Source organism: Anticarsia gemmatalis, chromosome 17 (assembly GCF_050436995.1).
Source record: "Anticarsia gemmatalis isolate Benzon Research Colony breed Stoneville strain chromosome 17, ilAntGemm2 primary, whole genome shotgun sequence".
Lineage (NCBI taxonomy): Eukaryota > Metazoa > Arthropoda > Insecta > Lepidoptera > Erebidae > Anticarsia > Anticarsia gemmatalis.
The window spans coordinates 3,213,885-3,232,512 of NC_134761.1; the positions used below are offsets into that span (position 1 = coordinate 3,213,885).

General features: G+C 33.5%; 1 protein-coding gene across 3 annotated transcripts in view; it reads right to left on the reverse strand.

Annotated features, from left to right (window-relative positions):
- AkhR (Adipokinetic hormone receptor) overlaps positions 1-18,628 on the reverse strand; it is a 106,857-nt gene that overhangs the window by 15,596 nt on the left and 72,633 nt on the right. For all 3 annotated transcript variants that reach the window (XM_076124816.1, XM_076124817.1, XM_076124815.1), the window contains one exon: positions 2,751-3,065. In XM_076124816.1, coding sequence (XP_075980931.1) covers positions 2,751-3,011 — 261 coding nt within the window. In that variant the 5' untranslated portion in view covers positions 3,012-3,065. The remainder of the gene's footprint in view (positions 1-2,750; positions 3,066-18,628) is intronic.

Below are 18,628 nucleotides of genomic sequence, written 5' to 3' on the forward strand. Positions count from 1 at the left end.
TTTCCTGGATTAGAATATTCAGTACAAAAGTCAGAGAAACCGCGGGGTACAATTAGTATTATTTTGAAGGATTTCAGCCCTAGGGACGATTAATATCATAATTTTAATATCGCCTTAAATCGTGACGCAAGAGCGATTATGTACCAGACGTCATTGAAAGATTATCTCATATAATCTTTTTAATTTGTATCGTATTCCTAAAATTAACGAACAAATTTAGAATTTTACTCTCTAGACTTTATAATTTGTTGAGTTTTATCAGAGACATTAGTATAAGTTGTGCGAATGTCATTAAGAACGTATAGAGGATAATATTTATCAAAATAATTTGTATAATTTGTGTGTTTTTCGTTAAATCTATTACTTATTCTACAGTTACTAGAGAACTCTTGTTGCAAGTATTTTTTTTAACATAAACCATACATTAAATAAAAATTACTCTTAAAAAATATTTGTTAAGTTTACTTCAGTTTTTTTACTTTAGTTATTAAATTGGTAGCTATTAAAATAGGTTTTCGATTACCGAAAAATTAAGGTTTACATTTAAATTCTAAGTTATCGTTCATATTGCTGACCATCTATGGACTTGAAAGTGCCTCTTTACTTTGTTAAAGTAATTAAGTATGTTTACAACATTAATTAATTTGGTTTGTTTTACTGTCGATACAAGCAAATTTTCGCTTTATTATTGTACGAGTATAATAATAGCAAATACTTTATGTTTGTTAAGCGATTACTAAGAACTCCACGTTTGTTGTAAATTGTGCGAATTACTTAACAAGTTTGTTTTAATTAACCTCCTGTTTATACGATAATGTCGACTTATCTACTACTTTATTAGAAGAGAAAAGGGTTTTATGTAGTACTATTTAAGGTACCCAGCTTTGCTCACATATAACTCGATTTTAGTAATTTTCCATATTATCTCCTTTGCATATACATACATTCTATGGACTTCCTAAAAATATTTCGAAACCAAAAGTAGTCAAATCTATCAAACCACTAACGAGTTTTGTTTACACAAATAAACGTTAATATATTACTAAATTAAATTACTTTTATGTTTTATCAAATTATCTGACTCGTTACAAGAATACTAAAAATGTTAGTCAGTTAATAAAACAGCCACGAGCGTTATCTTTTATAACGACCGCAAAAACAAATTAACAAGTAATTAAAAAAAGTTCCTCAAGATTTTAGTATGACGGAGTTGTACCAACTTTATGTTCTCGACATCATTTCAACAGCATTTGAATATCCAATACTTGTGAACAATTGGCGTGTTCCGAAGAGTCTGTTACAAACTCATGTTTTATGTATATTCCTAACTTACACCGTTTTCCGACGATACGACTTGGAGAATTGTTAAAATTGCAATTTTACGAGATTATAATCTGTCTCGGGATCGGTGTCCGGAACGATGGATCAGATCGCTCGGCTGAGCTTCAGATATTGCGAGGAAAATTATTACAAAACTTGCTGTTAGGATCAGCAAAAGTAATCTGTTTAAAATGAAATATTTCGACATCTATGACGCTATACTTAAGATGGTCACTACGTCTAATTTTATCAGATATTCGTGCAACAATCGTAGTTTTTATTCGATACAAAACCAATATTTACGTCAATTTAGAGTAGGTATGTGTTTTTGGTATGACTATAGGGTATATGTTTGTTGTTTTAGGGCAGTCAGTTAGAAATAGCTCGCGATACATCTTAATTCCTTAGTGCTCCTATATTCTAAGAAGTATAATATCCTTAGGACATCAAAATGGGCAAGAATCGAGAAGTATTTGAAAGATTCCGTGACCACAATGTTGCTAAGTATTTTCTAAGATATATATTATTATATACGTAACTATGTAGGAGGAAGCATCTTGACGGGAATCGAGGGCAAACTTTTATCGGACATTACTTTAGTTTTGTACAACAACGGACATAGTTTGTGGAAGTTAGCGAAACTTTCCGCAACACTACGAGCACTGCTGAGTTCAATAAAAATGTGCTTATTTTTGATACCAGCTTATGTGCAAATCTATCTACTATCTACATTATTATTAAATCTGTTCATATAAATGTATATATGTACTCACTTCCTTGCTCTTATGAATATTGATCACAATAAGAAGCACTTAACCCGTATTAATTCCTACTTACATCGAATAAAATTATTTCTGAGACATCAATGAGGCACTTAGGCAAAGATTTGTATCAAAGAATATTTTTTTGAGGACGCTTCACATACCTCCCTCACATATCCTTGCATCGGAGACAATGTTCTTTTTTCTAAACATTAGGTACTTCATACAAAATTAACAAACAAACTATTTATAAATCAGTAATATTACTACTCGAGGAGCTCGTGGCTCAGTTAACAACAGCCGCGCGGATCAATCACTGAGGTTAAGCCATGCTTGCCGAGCTTGATTTGTGGATGGGTGACCATTTTATACATATCGAGTTCCTCCATGTTTCGGAAGGCACGTAAAATTGTGGGTCCCGGCTTATTTTCGAAGATCTTTGAAAGTCGTTAACAGTATTCAGAAGCTTGAAAGTCTGATAACCAGTCTTACCGAAGGGTATCGTGTTAATCCCAGGTAACTGGGTTGTAGAGGTCAAATAGGCAGTCGCTCTATGTAAAATACTGGTATTTAGATCCATCCGGTAAGATTGGAAGCCGACTCCAACATAGCTTGGAAGAAGGGCTAACCTAAAAATAGTAACATTAGTACTCAAAAACAGCAACTCACCATAAGATCAGCAACAGCTAAATGCATCAACAAAACATCAAGCCGGCTCGCTCTGCCGGCGCGTTTCCTCTTCACCAGCTGAGACAGTACCGTGAGGTTCCCAGTGGCTGACACCACCATCAGCACACTGTACACGGTCATTGACACCATGTGACCGTGGTTGAACCTCATGTCTAGAGGCAGCTCATCACTCGTGTTCAGGTGCGACCAGTTCTTCTGCGAGGCCCCGCCGGGCCCCGAGACCTTCTCATCTATGTCCATTGTGCAACTATTTTGTTGTTAATTTACGTGATGGCATTTTCGTTGTCATGTTGTCTGGAACGAAAGAAATGAGGATTGTTAGGCTTTGAATTTCGTTAGTGTGCATATTTTTGGTTTTTAAATGGCGATTCAAGAAGTAGTTTATAGTGTTGACCGATTAAAATTAAATGTTTGATACTCGGGATTTTTTTTGGTGACCTGCCTGGTACTTACATTGTAGCGATGATGTTAGTATATCTAAAGCGAAACTGCATTTGTTTTAATAAACAGACTTTTCGTTAAAGGAAATATAAAGAGAATATTCAAAACATAAATATACACAAAAAATAAAGAAACAAGAAAACCAATTCGTACTGTTTTCGCATTCAGAACGACCGTTACGAATTTTAATCAAGAAAATTGCTCTGTAAATGATTTCTTCATAATAAAATCTCAAATAACAAATGGCAACATTTTTCCTTAGCACTGTCACTTAGACTTTAACTGAAAACTAAAGTGTTTTTAACTCTTATCATTAAAGTTTGGCCTTAATACAACATAGAACTAACGACAATAGAAATAGTAAATAATTTCTATAATTTCATGAAGACGACATGAAAATACTCTTACATTTTGGGGGGAAACCATAAATGATACTAATGTTTTTTTTACAGCCAGCCTGTAATTTGAGCTATGGAAATTTTCTCTGCCCCTATAATAATGGTCATTATTTTTAGGGACAGTGAAAAATACTTTGCTCAGGCCTTCTACGAAACTAATTACCTTGGATTTTTAATATACTCTAATATCAATTTAGACACGAATAGGCTTATAAATAACGATGTAGCTTTATACTTCTGTCCTTAAAACAAATTATTTCTGTAGCTTTTTACTTTAGTCCTACTGGTAATCAGTAATAAAAACTTTTGTTCGTCTATTTTCCGAAATAAAGAGTATTTTGCATTAATAAAGGATAATTTAACTTTTTATCACGGGAATATTCTGGCGTAATCAAAATTTTTAGAAATTGAAAGCCTAATTTGAAATAATATTCGTACCTAAAACTTCTCCAACCATTTAAAACAATTTTCATATCTATTTATCAAAGGATATGAATGTACGATGGCTAAAAGCTTACACTATAATGAAGTTAAATAGTCCAATATATTGTAGCTTACTTACCTTCCAGAAACAATAACATTTATACGAGTATTTTTACCCACAATATTATAAGTATTCTATTATTGTAGAGGTATTTGTAAAGATTTCATAAAAATCATTACTTCTTTTCTAGATAATTCTAGATAAAAGTTTTCTTTTCCTAGATATTTAGAAGAAAATGTCTGATTTATTATCGGAAGGTAAATTTTTTGAGCGGTAAAGTAATTGATTAAATAATATTGAAGGATGCCTCTAAGGATTTGATAGTCCACAGAAACTTCTAGGTTTAAGCTTTGCGGTCAACTTCAACGTCTACAAATGGCTTAAGACGATTTAAACATTGTATGTACGGGTCCCTATCAAAACGTATTATTGATATTCAACGTAAACTTTCAGTTGCGAGCCTTGTAAACAAGCTTCATGGCTGTTGAAGGTACAGAAAATTCAGAATTTTGAACCACGTTGATCTACAGCCTTATTTAGCTGACGGTGGTATAGCTTTCATATTTTCTATCTATTTGATACTACTGGTTATATTATTTTGAAAATGCACAGATTCATACATTCATTATAATCCAGTTGAAGCGTGCAGACCAAGGCTCTCTACTAAATTGTCGGCCTATAATAACTATTTCAATCTTATACTAAACACCATACATTGACAAGATAAAACCAATTCTGTTTAACATGTCTACTCTATAAAGCCGTTCATTGTCAACGAATGATCGGTATAATCTATACAAATGGGTCTTGTATTGAAGTAGAAGCTATTTAGTCGTATTTACGGTACCATCTGTCTAACACAGATGTCGGAACAAAGCGACTGAGTTTCTAAATCAATGAGCTTGTTAGATAACACGAGGCTGAGAAATTTACGAAATACGGCCTCATATTGACTTATGTACTAACGAGTGTAGGGTATCTACAGTGAAGTAGCTAGGTAGTGTGGGGCTATAGAGTAAAAAATAAACTAGGGCCCTCTATACCTAAACTGTAAGGGCGCCTTCATACAGTGCCGGTGGCAGTGCCCCCAGCCATGGCCACCGGGTTTGCCGCGCGGGCTACGTGCCTTGCCGGAGTTACTTGTTCCTAACATTCGATCAATTCGAGCATTTGACAGCTCTGCGCGGCATGTGTGTAGCAGCCATATAAGACACAAAAAAAAAAATTTAAATCTTTTTATGATGCTCCAATTTAATCATATTGAGATAGGAGAACAAAAAATATTAAGTTAGCAATCTATTGTATTTTACTTTAGATTCTTTCAAACTTAAGATAAACTGGCACAGAAATTCAAAAGCCTGGGGCTTTGAAATGTCTTGTCCGACTTTTTGCAATTCTTGACTGTGAGAATTTCAACCACTTATTTTATAATTTAGAAATCCTTTTATTATTGAAAAATATTATATCTTAAAGGCATCATACTACGGAAAGCCTTGCATAATTTAAAAAAGAGTCTCCGTTACTTGGTTCCAGGTTGCAAATGTTTTAATCAGTGTTTCTTTAACTCACACACGGTCATCCGATTCCAAACCAAACCGTTTAATTTTCATAGTAGGTATGTGTGTTAGTAGTATCTACGTGTAATTTGTATCGCCGAAGGTGACGTACTAATAGTTGTATAAGTTTAAAGTCTTCAGGGATTAAGATGTTAAGATTACATAATATTGCGAGCTTGTTACGTAAGGTCTTCGGGAACATTCGACAATCGACATATTTGAATAACTGAGGAAGCTTCTGATTTCAGCAACGGTAAAGTTCAAGTTAATGTTGCCATTAAGCCATGATGTATAGAACTGCAGCTAACCTGACTTTTTATCAGCTGATAGGATTTACACAGACGCTTAAGATTATACTGCGTTTTGATTAAAAATGACAACAAATAAAATCAATCACCCGTTTATGCGTCACAAACACAAATTCCTTGCTAGCCTACTTGAGAAACTCCCACGGTCAACCCAGAAATAACTTCACCACTTTTTAATTTCCCTGATTGGGAAGAACAAAGGGTCCAAACTAGCCTGACCTTGTCCCCACTCCTCCCCCCTCTCAGTACTCCAGCGGCATCTTAATTTGCCACTTGACAAGTCTGTTATCGAGATAATAAATGAATGGACAAGGGTCGAATGATTGCAAGCCAACCATTTCAGAAATTAAACCGATTGGGGACGCTGACGCAACTTTAATCGAGAGATGGGGATTACGAATTTACGAGTAATAGAAGATTTGTGTCAGATTGTTGGCAAGGAATTTTGTAATGTCGCTTTTATAGGAAATTGGGGCAGAAAGGTCGGTATTATTTATATTTTCATGGTCTATAGATTGTTTAGAATCATAAGGAAAATGATAAAAAATATTTTATTATTTTCTCAGCAATTGTCTGATATTCTAAAAGTCCTTATGTGAACAAAAATTTACGACGCTATACTTATATATAGATTACATAATTCAAAGAGGTTGAATAGTTTTTATTATAAGTACTGAGTGCGCATAATTTTTATAGTAAATCATTTATACATGAATACGTTAGTAAAACAGTGAAAAGAAAATCTTAACAGTACGTGAACACGTTCGATTCTGTACAAATTACAGCAATCTTCCCCATTACCCTATGGGTAGAGTTAAATCGTCGGTGGAAAGGAAGTTTCCTGCAGAATCGTGTAATTTACCATTTCTAAGGAAACGATGTGTTTACTCTGAAAATATAGTGAGTGAGTGCTTTGTGGTTCCACTGACCTACATAGTATGTGCTTAGACGATGGTGAAAGATGTATCTTGGGTTCTTGTGTATTCTCGTAAGTTATATAAGTAATATCGTAAGTGTCTTTAGAATTGCCGTGATATTGTTTCGATCGTAATGTGTTGAAGAATGTTACTAAAAATAGTGGAATAGTTTATTATTTTCAGTTAAGCAATGAATAGGTGTTATAGTTATTTAGAAAATCAGAGATGAATGTTAATAAGTACATAAGTTATCAAAGGAACACATAAGAAGTTTTTGTTTTGAACTAAAAGCTCTCGAAACGAATGTCATCAAATACTATTTTTTTTAAATCAGGAATTACCAAAGTATCTTTTCTGTCAAATCAAATTTCTCTAATAATATTCTTTTTCGTTATCATAATAATTATATTAAATTCAACAAAAGGAAATACACAAAAATTCTTCATATTTAAAACTTTTTACAATCACTGCACTCTTTCTTCTCAAGAACAAAGTTGTTTAACTTTTAATGAGTTCCTCTGTCGCTTTGCATTAAAAGAAACCAGTTAATTTACCAGCTGTCAAACACAGACGTGAAGCAAGACTCAACTGTCAATTGTACTAAAATGTCTTTATTTCCACTGTCTTACTAATAAACGTAGTGTGAGATCTTATTAGTTATAGTGTTTTGTCTTTTTCACTCACATACAGTTTCAAAATTTATTGAAAGTGACAAAACACTGTGTATGAGTACTGAGCTTTTAGGAAATTTAGTAAGACAACTAACTGCCTTCTACGTTTTCTGTAAATATATTTTAAGATAGGGACTGTTACAGTGTCATGAAAGTTACAACTTGTCGCCCTTGTTGAGAGGCGCCCATAGCCAGTTGTGCTCATCGGTCGGTAAACGATCTGTGGGTTAAGCAGCCGTTGGCGCGGTCATTCCATAGATGGGTGACCGCATAGTGGTATTTGAACTGGGCGTCTCCGTGCTTCGGAGGGCACGTAAAAAGTCGGTCCCGGCTATTATCTACTAAGGTAACAGTCGTTAAGCCATGTCAAAGGCCTTCGGGCGGCTTGAACAACTTTGACACTAGGTTGACCACTGACCATACGATAAGAAGATAAGAAGAAGACTTGTAAAAAGCCTTATCAGTAATCGTAGCAGATTGAAATAATAGTAATTTCATAAAGTAATAACGTTTTCATCCGCTGTTTTTGTCAACGACTCTTGAGAACGAATATGACACGTTTTCTAAGCCAAAAGTCTGACCATCATTTCTAACCGTAAATAATAATAAAAAATCAGTTGGCAATAGGAAAATAAATTTTAAAATCCTCGCTATCAAACCTTAAAAGCTCACCAGAGAGCCACTTCACAGCAATCAAACAATCCGACATTTAATCCATACTATTAGATTAAATTTGTTCCGAGTTAACTGATCAAGGGCTAGGCTTCAATTCTACGAACTGGCCACGTTATACCTTCAGTTTGTTTAGTTATGGACCCGCGTTTGACGGTTATCCGCCGGTTTTCAAACGCTCAAATGACTGGTTAAACAAAGATAAAGAAAATTTATATTTTGTTTTTAGTGTAGGTACATTATTTTTAATAATTTTTGTGATTACCTTTTCCGTTTTGAACTACATTGATAAAACATCTGTACTTATTGTTCCGTCCGAAATTGCGTTTTCAGTGATCAACGAATTTCGGTTATGGGCACACAAAATTAGGCTTAGTCGCTCACGTTTTAATTAGCAATTTTAATACATATAGTTTTATCGACACAAATTGAAATGTACTTATAGTCTGTTCTGAATATTGGCAATCACATAGCTGTGATTGTACGTATAAAACTTACATGAATATATATCAGAAAGTCCCCTTCGATAGACAACACTTCTCCCTTACAAACTGTTTTTCATAAAGGTGGACAAAGTGGAACATTGTACCCATAAAATCAATATTACACAGAACCTTGTAATGTAATAGCCGTACCACAAAAAGCTATAGAATTTCCTCCCTACTCGAGAAATAGTCCAAAAATGCCTCGTCGTAAGACAAACACTTGTCAAGTATGCACAGTATGTAATGCCTCGCTCGAGTGCTCGAGTGCTCGGGTGCTGCGATGACAAGCAAACATTACCTCCCTGCCAATTTACTACTACATGCCACCAATGATAATACAGGCATTTTTGCTATTAAGGCAATTGTCTTGGGGCAATATTGCGATGTTGTGCCTTGCGTCGAGAAACTTATGTTATAATCAAAATCAACCTCAAATTATGTGCACAATTAATTTATAGACCGGTCACATAAATGTATAAACAAAAAAACAACATAAACGTGATAAGGTTCTCCTGTTTTTACTTGAATAAAATAGCAGTTTCGGAAATCCACACGGACAGAACTAGGTACTTAAAATGAAGAAAAACCTTACAAACCCCACATGTTGTTTAGTGTTTCTGAACATAGACTCTATTAACATTGTCCAAATTTAATAGTTTAAGATTCTAAGGGCTGTGGTTTATTATTTACAACATCTTGGCCTAAGATCCCATTACCGTTGAGCCTAATATTAGGCAAATGAAGACCGCAACTAAACCCCAAGTATTTGGGTTACAGCTTACTTGGGACTAATGCTTTACATTTAAGATACATACATATTGTTATTGTAACCTTAAGTCGGACATAAGGTAAGCTTACAGGCTGCCTGAAGACTCAGAGCATATACATATATTTTCAAAACATCACATTCTTATAGAAAATTATAAATGCCAAGATCAGCAATTGATCAGGAGCAGGAAAATTGACGTGGGGATCGTGACAATCAGGAGATCATGAGTGTAGACAACCAGTATTTTGCTATTTCCTAGTATAATGGAGATATATATTTTGATAATGTATATTTGTATTAAAAACAAATGCGGTAAGGAGCAGTAATATTCAGCGAAAGGGAGCTGACTCAAGTGAAGGATTCCTTGAAGGAACCTCTTCAAAGAATCCTTCTGCTCGTGGCGGTCCAGAATTAAACAATAACAATTGTATACCATCGTCAGGTCCACGTGGTGCATAATTTATTATCTGTTCCAAGAGATATCTTCGAATAACTGGAAAAGTCAGGTAACGGGAAGATGAAAATGTATTTTTTAAATAAAATTACTTTTCTTGCTTCCCTTGCAGTCGTCGACTATTTCCGAGTATCTTCCTAGGCTTTATTTTTGCTTTGTAACATACTATCCGCAACCGTTATTTTGATTTTAGTGGGAATTGAAACAATTACAAAAAAAATGAAACAAATTGATAGACATTAAAAAAAATAGATGTGAGTGCGTGCGACGTGAAAGCTTCAAATACAGTGTTTTAAAAGGTTCATAGTCAACTAATTTTATTTTGACAACTAGCTGACCCGCGCAACTTCGCTTGCGTCACATAAGAGAGAATGGGTCATAATTTTCCCCGTTTTTGTAACATTTTTTACTGGTACTCTGCTCCTATTGGTCGTAGCATGATGATATATAGCCTATAGCCTTCCTCGATAAATGGGCTATCTAATAGTCAAATAATTTTTCAAATCAGACCAGTAGTTTCTGAGATTAGCGCGTTCAAACAAACAAACAAACAAACAATCAAACAAACAAACAATCAAACAAACAATCAAACAAACAAACTCTTCAGCTTTATAATATTAGTACAGATTAGTATAGATTAGTAAGAGTGACAATATTAGCTTGTTCAGAAAGTGTACACTAAGCGTAATATGCCATTTTGTATAAATTATGTTCGCAATTTTCGCGCTTGGCAATCAGTTACGTGATGATGGCAGTCTTTCACCACCGCTTGTAATGGCGACGTTCTTAAGAATATGATGCTATTCGTATAATGTATTAAGAACATTTCTTAACATTATTACAATATACTGCCGGTACACCTGTAGAAACAGTTTAAGTATTCTTCTGAGAAAAATATAACGAAGCGAAGTTTTACGAAGAAGTTTATTGCAGATGTTTTCTTTTTTATCCACCTTTTACCTGCCTATATTTATGTATACCCTAAAAGCTTGTTGTTTTAGGTTAAAATATAGCAGTATCTATACTACTGATATTAGAAAAAGTTATGCTAAAAATATTTTACGGTTTGTTTGTCTCAATGCCAATATAGATCAAGATATTACATTGCTTTTTACACCATACCGTATCGAGAGATTTTTTCTTCTGAAACCACTGCTAAAACTGGCATATATGACACTCCTAAAAAAGTAAAAGCGTTTCTTTATTGCGCGCTGAAAAACCGTGCCATAAAGGGTGCGTACATGCGACGTAAATACAGCCATTACTTCAGAGCCCAAGTGTAGACGATTTTCAAAGAGACGAGTGAACGACAGACACGTTTTACGCTACGTCTATATTAGGTATTATGTATATGTATATAGCTACGTCTATATACGAGTTAATGGATGCAAAATTATGCCCGTTCATTTCACCAGTCGAAATGAAATCTTGGCATACGGTTTTTTATGGCAGAGACAGATGGAATTGCAGATTTGAAAAAGCTTTGTTTATTTTTTGGCTATATCAGGCATTTTTAGAACGATCTATGTTTTTACAGCGCAGTTACAGCTTTTTATCATTATCATCTTTTTTTAGCTAATTTACCCCTATGAATTTAAATTATTGACATAAATCAATCCACCCGTTAGTACTTATTTTAACCCCCGAGTGTCTTACTGTTAGGCAAAGGTCTCCTCCCAAACCAGGAATAGGTTATTCCTTGAGTCAACCACGGCGGCCAAATGCGGATTGGGGACTTTTGTTGCAGGAAATCTGTTAAACGATTTTTAGGTATGCAAGATTACATCACGAATCACGATGTTAGTAATATCGCATGAAAATACATTCAGTAGTTTTTGACATTGTTGCAGGCAAACAGGTGTTGCGGGGGACTTTGTTTACCAATATAGTGATGATATATAACGAATTTACGAAAGTGCTTTCTATTTACCAAGCCATTTATTCCCACTATTGAGTATAGGTGTAAAGACACCTGTAACAACCTACACGAGGTTTTAGTCTATTCTTAGTTTAAGCCTAGACCTAGACCATTTCGGCATGTGTGACGTAATAGTATGATACAATAATGTGAGTAAATAGTGGTTGTACTTTGCATTTAGATTACAAGTCTTCACAAATACACACATACAGTGATGAATATATGTATATTACGTCTAGTTAGAACATACCCGAATATATGTATAGTTAAATGACTTAGGTACCCCTGGTTTTTAAGGTACATTTAGCGGTAGTTTATCTATTCAACAGTGTTAATGCCCATATAAAATTACAGTTTGAATAGATAATAAATTTACCTCAGAAACTGGAGGTTAGCGATAATGGTAATGCACCCAATAACAATAGTTATTGCGTGCATTATCAGTGTAAATGCCTCATACAGTTGTTGGAATGTACATAATATGTCTCTGTTCGAAACATAATCTTATAAACGGTCTGGCAAGCAGGCATATAGTAAAATATTAATTATCCTAAAAGATAGTTTATTATATTTCCAACTCAATAGTTATAAGAAGAAGCCAATGTTTTTCAGTTACCGAACGACATTAGTCTAGAAAAAACATCATTTCAATTTAAATCTACTTCAAGGCCTCATAAATTTCAGCCTTCAGCAATCTTGGTAAAATGTTCTGAAATAAAGAAAGAGAGAAAAATAGTTTTTTAAATAACTTAAAATTAATACACCTTTTCAATTATAGTAAATTTAATATCAAACTTATTATTTAAGAAAATGTTTTCGTTGAAACGAAATGTTAGGTAAATTTCGTTATAAACTTGAATTTCAAAATTGTTTATTTTACATTCGTTGAAACAATTATAAGGAAATGCATACCTCATTAAAATAAACGCATAAATATATATTTAAATTATATTAAAGTTCAAAAACATGGACGTTAACCTTTTTAACGAGGGTTTTAAAAACAATATAATTTTGGTAACTAATCCCATTACAAATCCCCTCGCATTTGGCCAGCGTGGTGAACTCAAGTCCTAACCCGTCCTTCTTTCGCGCATAGACTCTTGCCTAGCAGTGGGACAGTAACGGGTTTTGAAAAATCTTATATTCTGTGACACTTTATAAATTAGTAGAGTTGTGTGTATCCAAGTATACATATAGTAATTGAATTAAAACTACATTTATAAATAAACTAGCTGACACGCGCAACTTCGTTTGCGTCACATGAGAATGGGTCACAAGTTTCCCCGTTTTTGTAACACTTTTTTCTGGTACTCTGCTTCTATTAGTAGTAGCGTGATGACATATAGCCTATAACCTTCCTCGATAAATGGGCTATCTAACACTGAAAGAATTTTTCAAATCGGACCAGTATTTCTTGAGCGATTAGCGAGTTCAAACAAATAAACAAACTCTTCAGCTTTATAATATTAGTATAGATGATATGATATTAATAGAGACAAACATTATGTCTCTATTAGAGTTAAATACTTAAGATACATGCCAGCAATAAAACCCAACTTTCCACCCCAGGGATTTTCATTTAAACTTACATCTTTTCCCAATATTCTCCCCATAGTTTTCACCAAAATTAGTTCCATTTGTTCCTTCATTACTACATTCGGAGCGACGATCAATATTCTTAAAATCGCTTACGTTTGAGAATCCATTTGCCCCACTTGAAATATCCCCGAGAATTATAGGCAATCTAAACTTTTATTACCGTTTAATTCGTTATGTAAATAACGTATTATTGAACTAAATGGAGTTATATTTCTGGTCACGCTACAATTAGATCGAGATAATACTCTTTGTATAATACCTATCGTATTAATTGTCACTTGCTGTAATGGCGAAAGGAACCGCGAGAGGAAATCTTGCATGCTTGAAGGTGCTTTGAAATGCGTGTTCATGCATGAACTAGCTATGAGCTAAGGTTCAAGAAAACTGTACTTAGATATGTATCAGACAATTAGGTTTTACTAGCTGTATTTTTTTAAAAACCTGAATAAAGCCTTGGTTATTTTCGGTAGCCAGGTTCGACTACATTGAAATTAATTTGCTTCTTGAGCAAAGAAAATAGCAACGAAAGAAAACTCCAAATGATCATTCATATAAAAATAAATACCTACATGTATTTCGTTTTCTTTTCTCTTAATCTATGTAGCTATGAAAAGGTATAACCTCAGGCAAAACATAATCTAGGCCCATATGTATTAGAAATACAAACAAATAAATATCTACAAAAAACATCTTTATATTCTGTACACATTTATCTAATTTTGTTATCTCGCTAACTCATTACATGTCCGTATCCTAACCCGATATTCTTTCATAATAAAAGCTGAAATAATAAACTGATTACGTTCTTATTAAGAAAGAAAAGAAAAGCAACATTTCGTTAATGAAAGGGTAAATAATAATATGAAAAGGATTGTCTGTTCCTGCGTAATTTGGGTCGGATGATATGTATTTGTGTCTAGAGTCTAGATATTAACTAGGTAAGACTGACGGCATAATTTTAATGTCACCTAGTTATTAAAACGATTGTGTTTCTTTACTAAACATAAATATTAAATAGACATTATATATTTATTGACACCGGGACAATTGTCATTCAAAAATTTATCCTTTGAAATCGATAACAAATAAAATACTCTTGATGATAGTAATGCATAATTGCATTATGTTGTTCGTGTAACGTAACATATAAGTATTATCACCTTGATAGTACCTATCAAATTATAATTACTACCTACATATATTCTCTTATAATATCTTGGAATCTAGTATATTTTTCTCACCTACATAAGGTCCGGGAAAGATGATTACATCAATAAACCAAACTTAACACAAATCTTTGATTCAAATTTCTCGTAAATTAGGTATTTTGTGTTCACACAATGTTCATGGATGTCCCAACGACGGCCGGGATTGAGCCAAATCTTTTTATCGACCTTTTAAGCCCACTGGAGCAAATTATTCCCGAGAAATAGGATCGTTTAGCGATAAAAAAGTGCGACGTAATTGCCTTGGGTGTGGGATTTTGCATGTTTTAGTGCACATGTTCAATTCCGGATAGATTGAATATCGATTTCTTTGAAAGTTTGGAGAAAATTGTAGAGCCAAACGATGTGAATATAGAGTGTAGTCAATAATTGGTGACGTCCAAATATAAACTCCGTCTCAAAAAAAGGTAAACAGCATTAAAATCTGGTGTCAAGATTTATTGGGAGCGCCTATTACTAAAGGTGTAGGTGTATGTATGTTTGTAGCTGTTACAATAAAAAGTGTGATGTTAGACGAAGTAGCTTTTAGGAGTTTTTTGATAGCTTCGAAAAGACAAACTTTTTAGTCCGTAGTAAACTAAATTGGGTGACGTAAACAAAAGGCGTTTTTAGATACATTAGAAACTATAATAAACATTTAGTTTGTACATAACCTTTAAAACGTGGATTTACGTTGCTACCCAATTATTAAAGCCAAATACTTAGTAATTATCCACACAAATATTCATACGACGTCTACGAATTCTCAGAGCTTTATCAAACGTTATCTATAAGGAGATATAGGCATTAATTCCGAGTAATAACCCTTTGTAATTGTCGGCCGAATCGCCTTGAGACGAGCTAATCGATGAACCACTTATGTGCCGGGTGTAAACCACTTTGAGAGGTTTATAAGATAACGTAGAGCCGGAATTTTTTAAAGATTTCACAAATTTTACGAAGGCTATCTACTAGTTTATAAGGTAGCTGTAAATCTAGCTGTATCTTTTACGGAATAGGTTACTGTCTTTGTTACAAAATGTACACGCGAGCAGAGCTAAGATATTGTACCGTATTCTGATAATGTAGTCAAAGATCTGTCCACACTATATTATTTAACATACATATTAGGTCGGGGAAAAGTCTTTTCGCATTATAATATGTATGAATTTGTAATAAAATCTTTGCTCTACACAAAAAAGCTCGATATTTGGGTACCTCACGAGTTGACTGAAACAAACCTCATGAACCATGTATTCATTTGTGATTCTTGATGCCAAAGAGATTTTATTACAAGTTCATACATACTATAATGCGAAAAGTCTTTTTCCCCGACCTAATATGTATGTTAAATAATATAATGTGGACAGATCTTTGACTACATTCATACATACATTCTACGATATCATTAATATCGTAATTAAGTAGAAGTGAATAGGATAACCTTAGTTTATGAATCAAATTAAAAAATAAATCAATCAAATATGTATAATTATTATTACCGGTGTAAATCGTCATTCCGCAATATGAGGGAGTACATTCCATATCCTCAAATTACTTGCACCTTTTCATTCATTGTGTTAAAGATAATTTAGCAACACCTCAACCGTAACTTTACTAAACTAATTTACAATAGCCGTCCAAAGTAGCCAGTCCACGAGTAAATAACATTTACAGAATGTAATTTCAAAGATTTAAGGCCCTGAATATCTCAAGTTGAAACATGATTTATAACAAGAAGACTTGACGGCAGGCAGATTACAGCAATTATTCAAATATCTGATACTCCAACATTATTTATTATTATAATTATTTTGTTGGAAGATGAAACTGGCTATAAAGTCTATAAAGAATAAGAAAGCTGGATATAATTAAAAAGTTAATAAAATCAACTATCTTATCGTTCATAGAGTATTTTAGATCGGTAGTTTTCGAGTCAATGTATTTGTCTGCTGTCGGGTAGGAACTCCATTTCCCAACGACTGTTATAAGTAAACATTGGTAAAAGATTAGGGTCATAAAACAATAAGGTGCAGTTCAGTGGCCCTATTCTCTTAATACTATCGGGTATCGACAACGGACTAGCTATCGAAAAAAAAATAATGAATATCTAATCAGCGCCTCTAGTGGACATCGTAGAAACTATCTACGCAAGTTGACGATATTAGATATTGATAAACAAAACACAAGTGTGTTGGGGAATTCAATAATTCTGTGTTGGAGTTCTCAAAGAAAAATTATAAAGAATTCTATTTAAAGTATCAGTCTGTTTGGTAACTATGTGGCAAGTCTTACAAAGTCATATCTTGACAATCTATTTGGTCACAGATGTTTTAAAAATAAACTTGTGATTTCTTCGAAATATACTTTTTAGGGAACGGTTAGGGCGATTTCCAATTATGTAAAGAGTTAAGATGTCTATTTCTAAGTATTTTATTTCAAATTGACAAGAGCTTTAATACTTAAAGTCTATTAGGAATACATTTAGGTGTTACGATATCACAGACTAGCATACTCCTCTCCCTGTGAGTCAGGGTTAACATAAACGAAGGATCAAAGAGCAGTTATGCTCAAAAACTACGCTACGAATTGCTATTTAGTAAAAATATAATCACCAGCAATAACACCTTTTAAAGGCTAAATAAATTAAACATCAAAAGGCATTAAAGTTCTAACTAATGCATAATATAAACGCGTCAAAAGATTCTGCGACGTTTTATTCGTAATGTGACGCAAATTACATTTAAAGTGACGAAAAACCGACTGAAAGCGATTAAAAACGGTTTATTTAGATTTAAAGGTAAAAAATTTATTTAATTCTTATCTTATATTTATTGAAAGGTTACACAAACAATCTCTCTTTAAGCTCTTGCACTTAGAAATTAATCTTGCTCTGTGGTAATTTTGTGACGACCACTAAAGAAGTCGTTGAGACTCAAAATTACTTCATAAGTTTTTAGTCACTGAAATATTTATGCACAATACCGTAAGTAGCTGAATATCTTACTTAATTCTGACAATTTAAGTTAGCACAAAGAATAAAATTAAAACGCAAAGAAACTTAATTATTTCTAGGTAGCTTTTTTTAATATTCTACCGAAAATAATCATCTAATTTTATCCAAATTCCAATCTTATAAAAGCAAACGTGTAAGTACTTCTAAATTAAGACTTATTTTCAGCTTTTCTACATATTTATGCCTGTTTTCAGCTGATTTACTCAATCTATTTTCAATATAAAGGCATTTCTGAAGACGTACCCTCCTTTCCCAGAAGCTTTTTGATTATAGAGGCGTGATGTGCCTTCAAACGACTTATGCCGTTACAACCAATAATTATGATATAATTAATATCTATTTGCGTAATTAGTTATGACGAAAAACAGTTGGGAATAATAATTTGAATGGAAAGGGAATAGTAGCATTGAATGACAAGTTTGAAGGAGAAATAATATACATACATAATATGAGTGTTTTGAATATGTTTTATAGACCACGTAAAACTAAATAAATACTTATATTTTTGTTTGAGGATATCATAGTATTAAAAAAAAATAGTTGTGAGAATTAGCTTCTGTTGGAAATAATCTAATTTCAATGCGATTATCCGTTTGCCAATTACCGGGAACAAGATCATGAACGATCTTCTAAAGAACTCCTAGCGTGTTGTAATCAAACAGTGGTTTAAAATATAAAAAAAACTAAATCAAACAATGCAATTAGTTTTCACTTTAAACTAGCGTTCGATCACGCGCTAGTTCGAATTTAAGAGTTCGATTTGACATTACTTCGAATCTGATTCAATCGAATTCAAAATCGATTCTGTCAAGAGCAAGCTGCCTGTACTTTTCCGATTTCCCTCCTTAAAATATAAGTTCGTACGAGTGTTCGTTAAAATACGCCCACACGAGGGATGTGTTTGACGTGTGACGTCACATGCTCGTTTGACGCGTAGATACGTCATTAAGCGTAGATGAAAGGT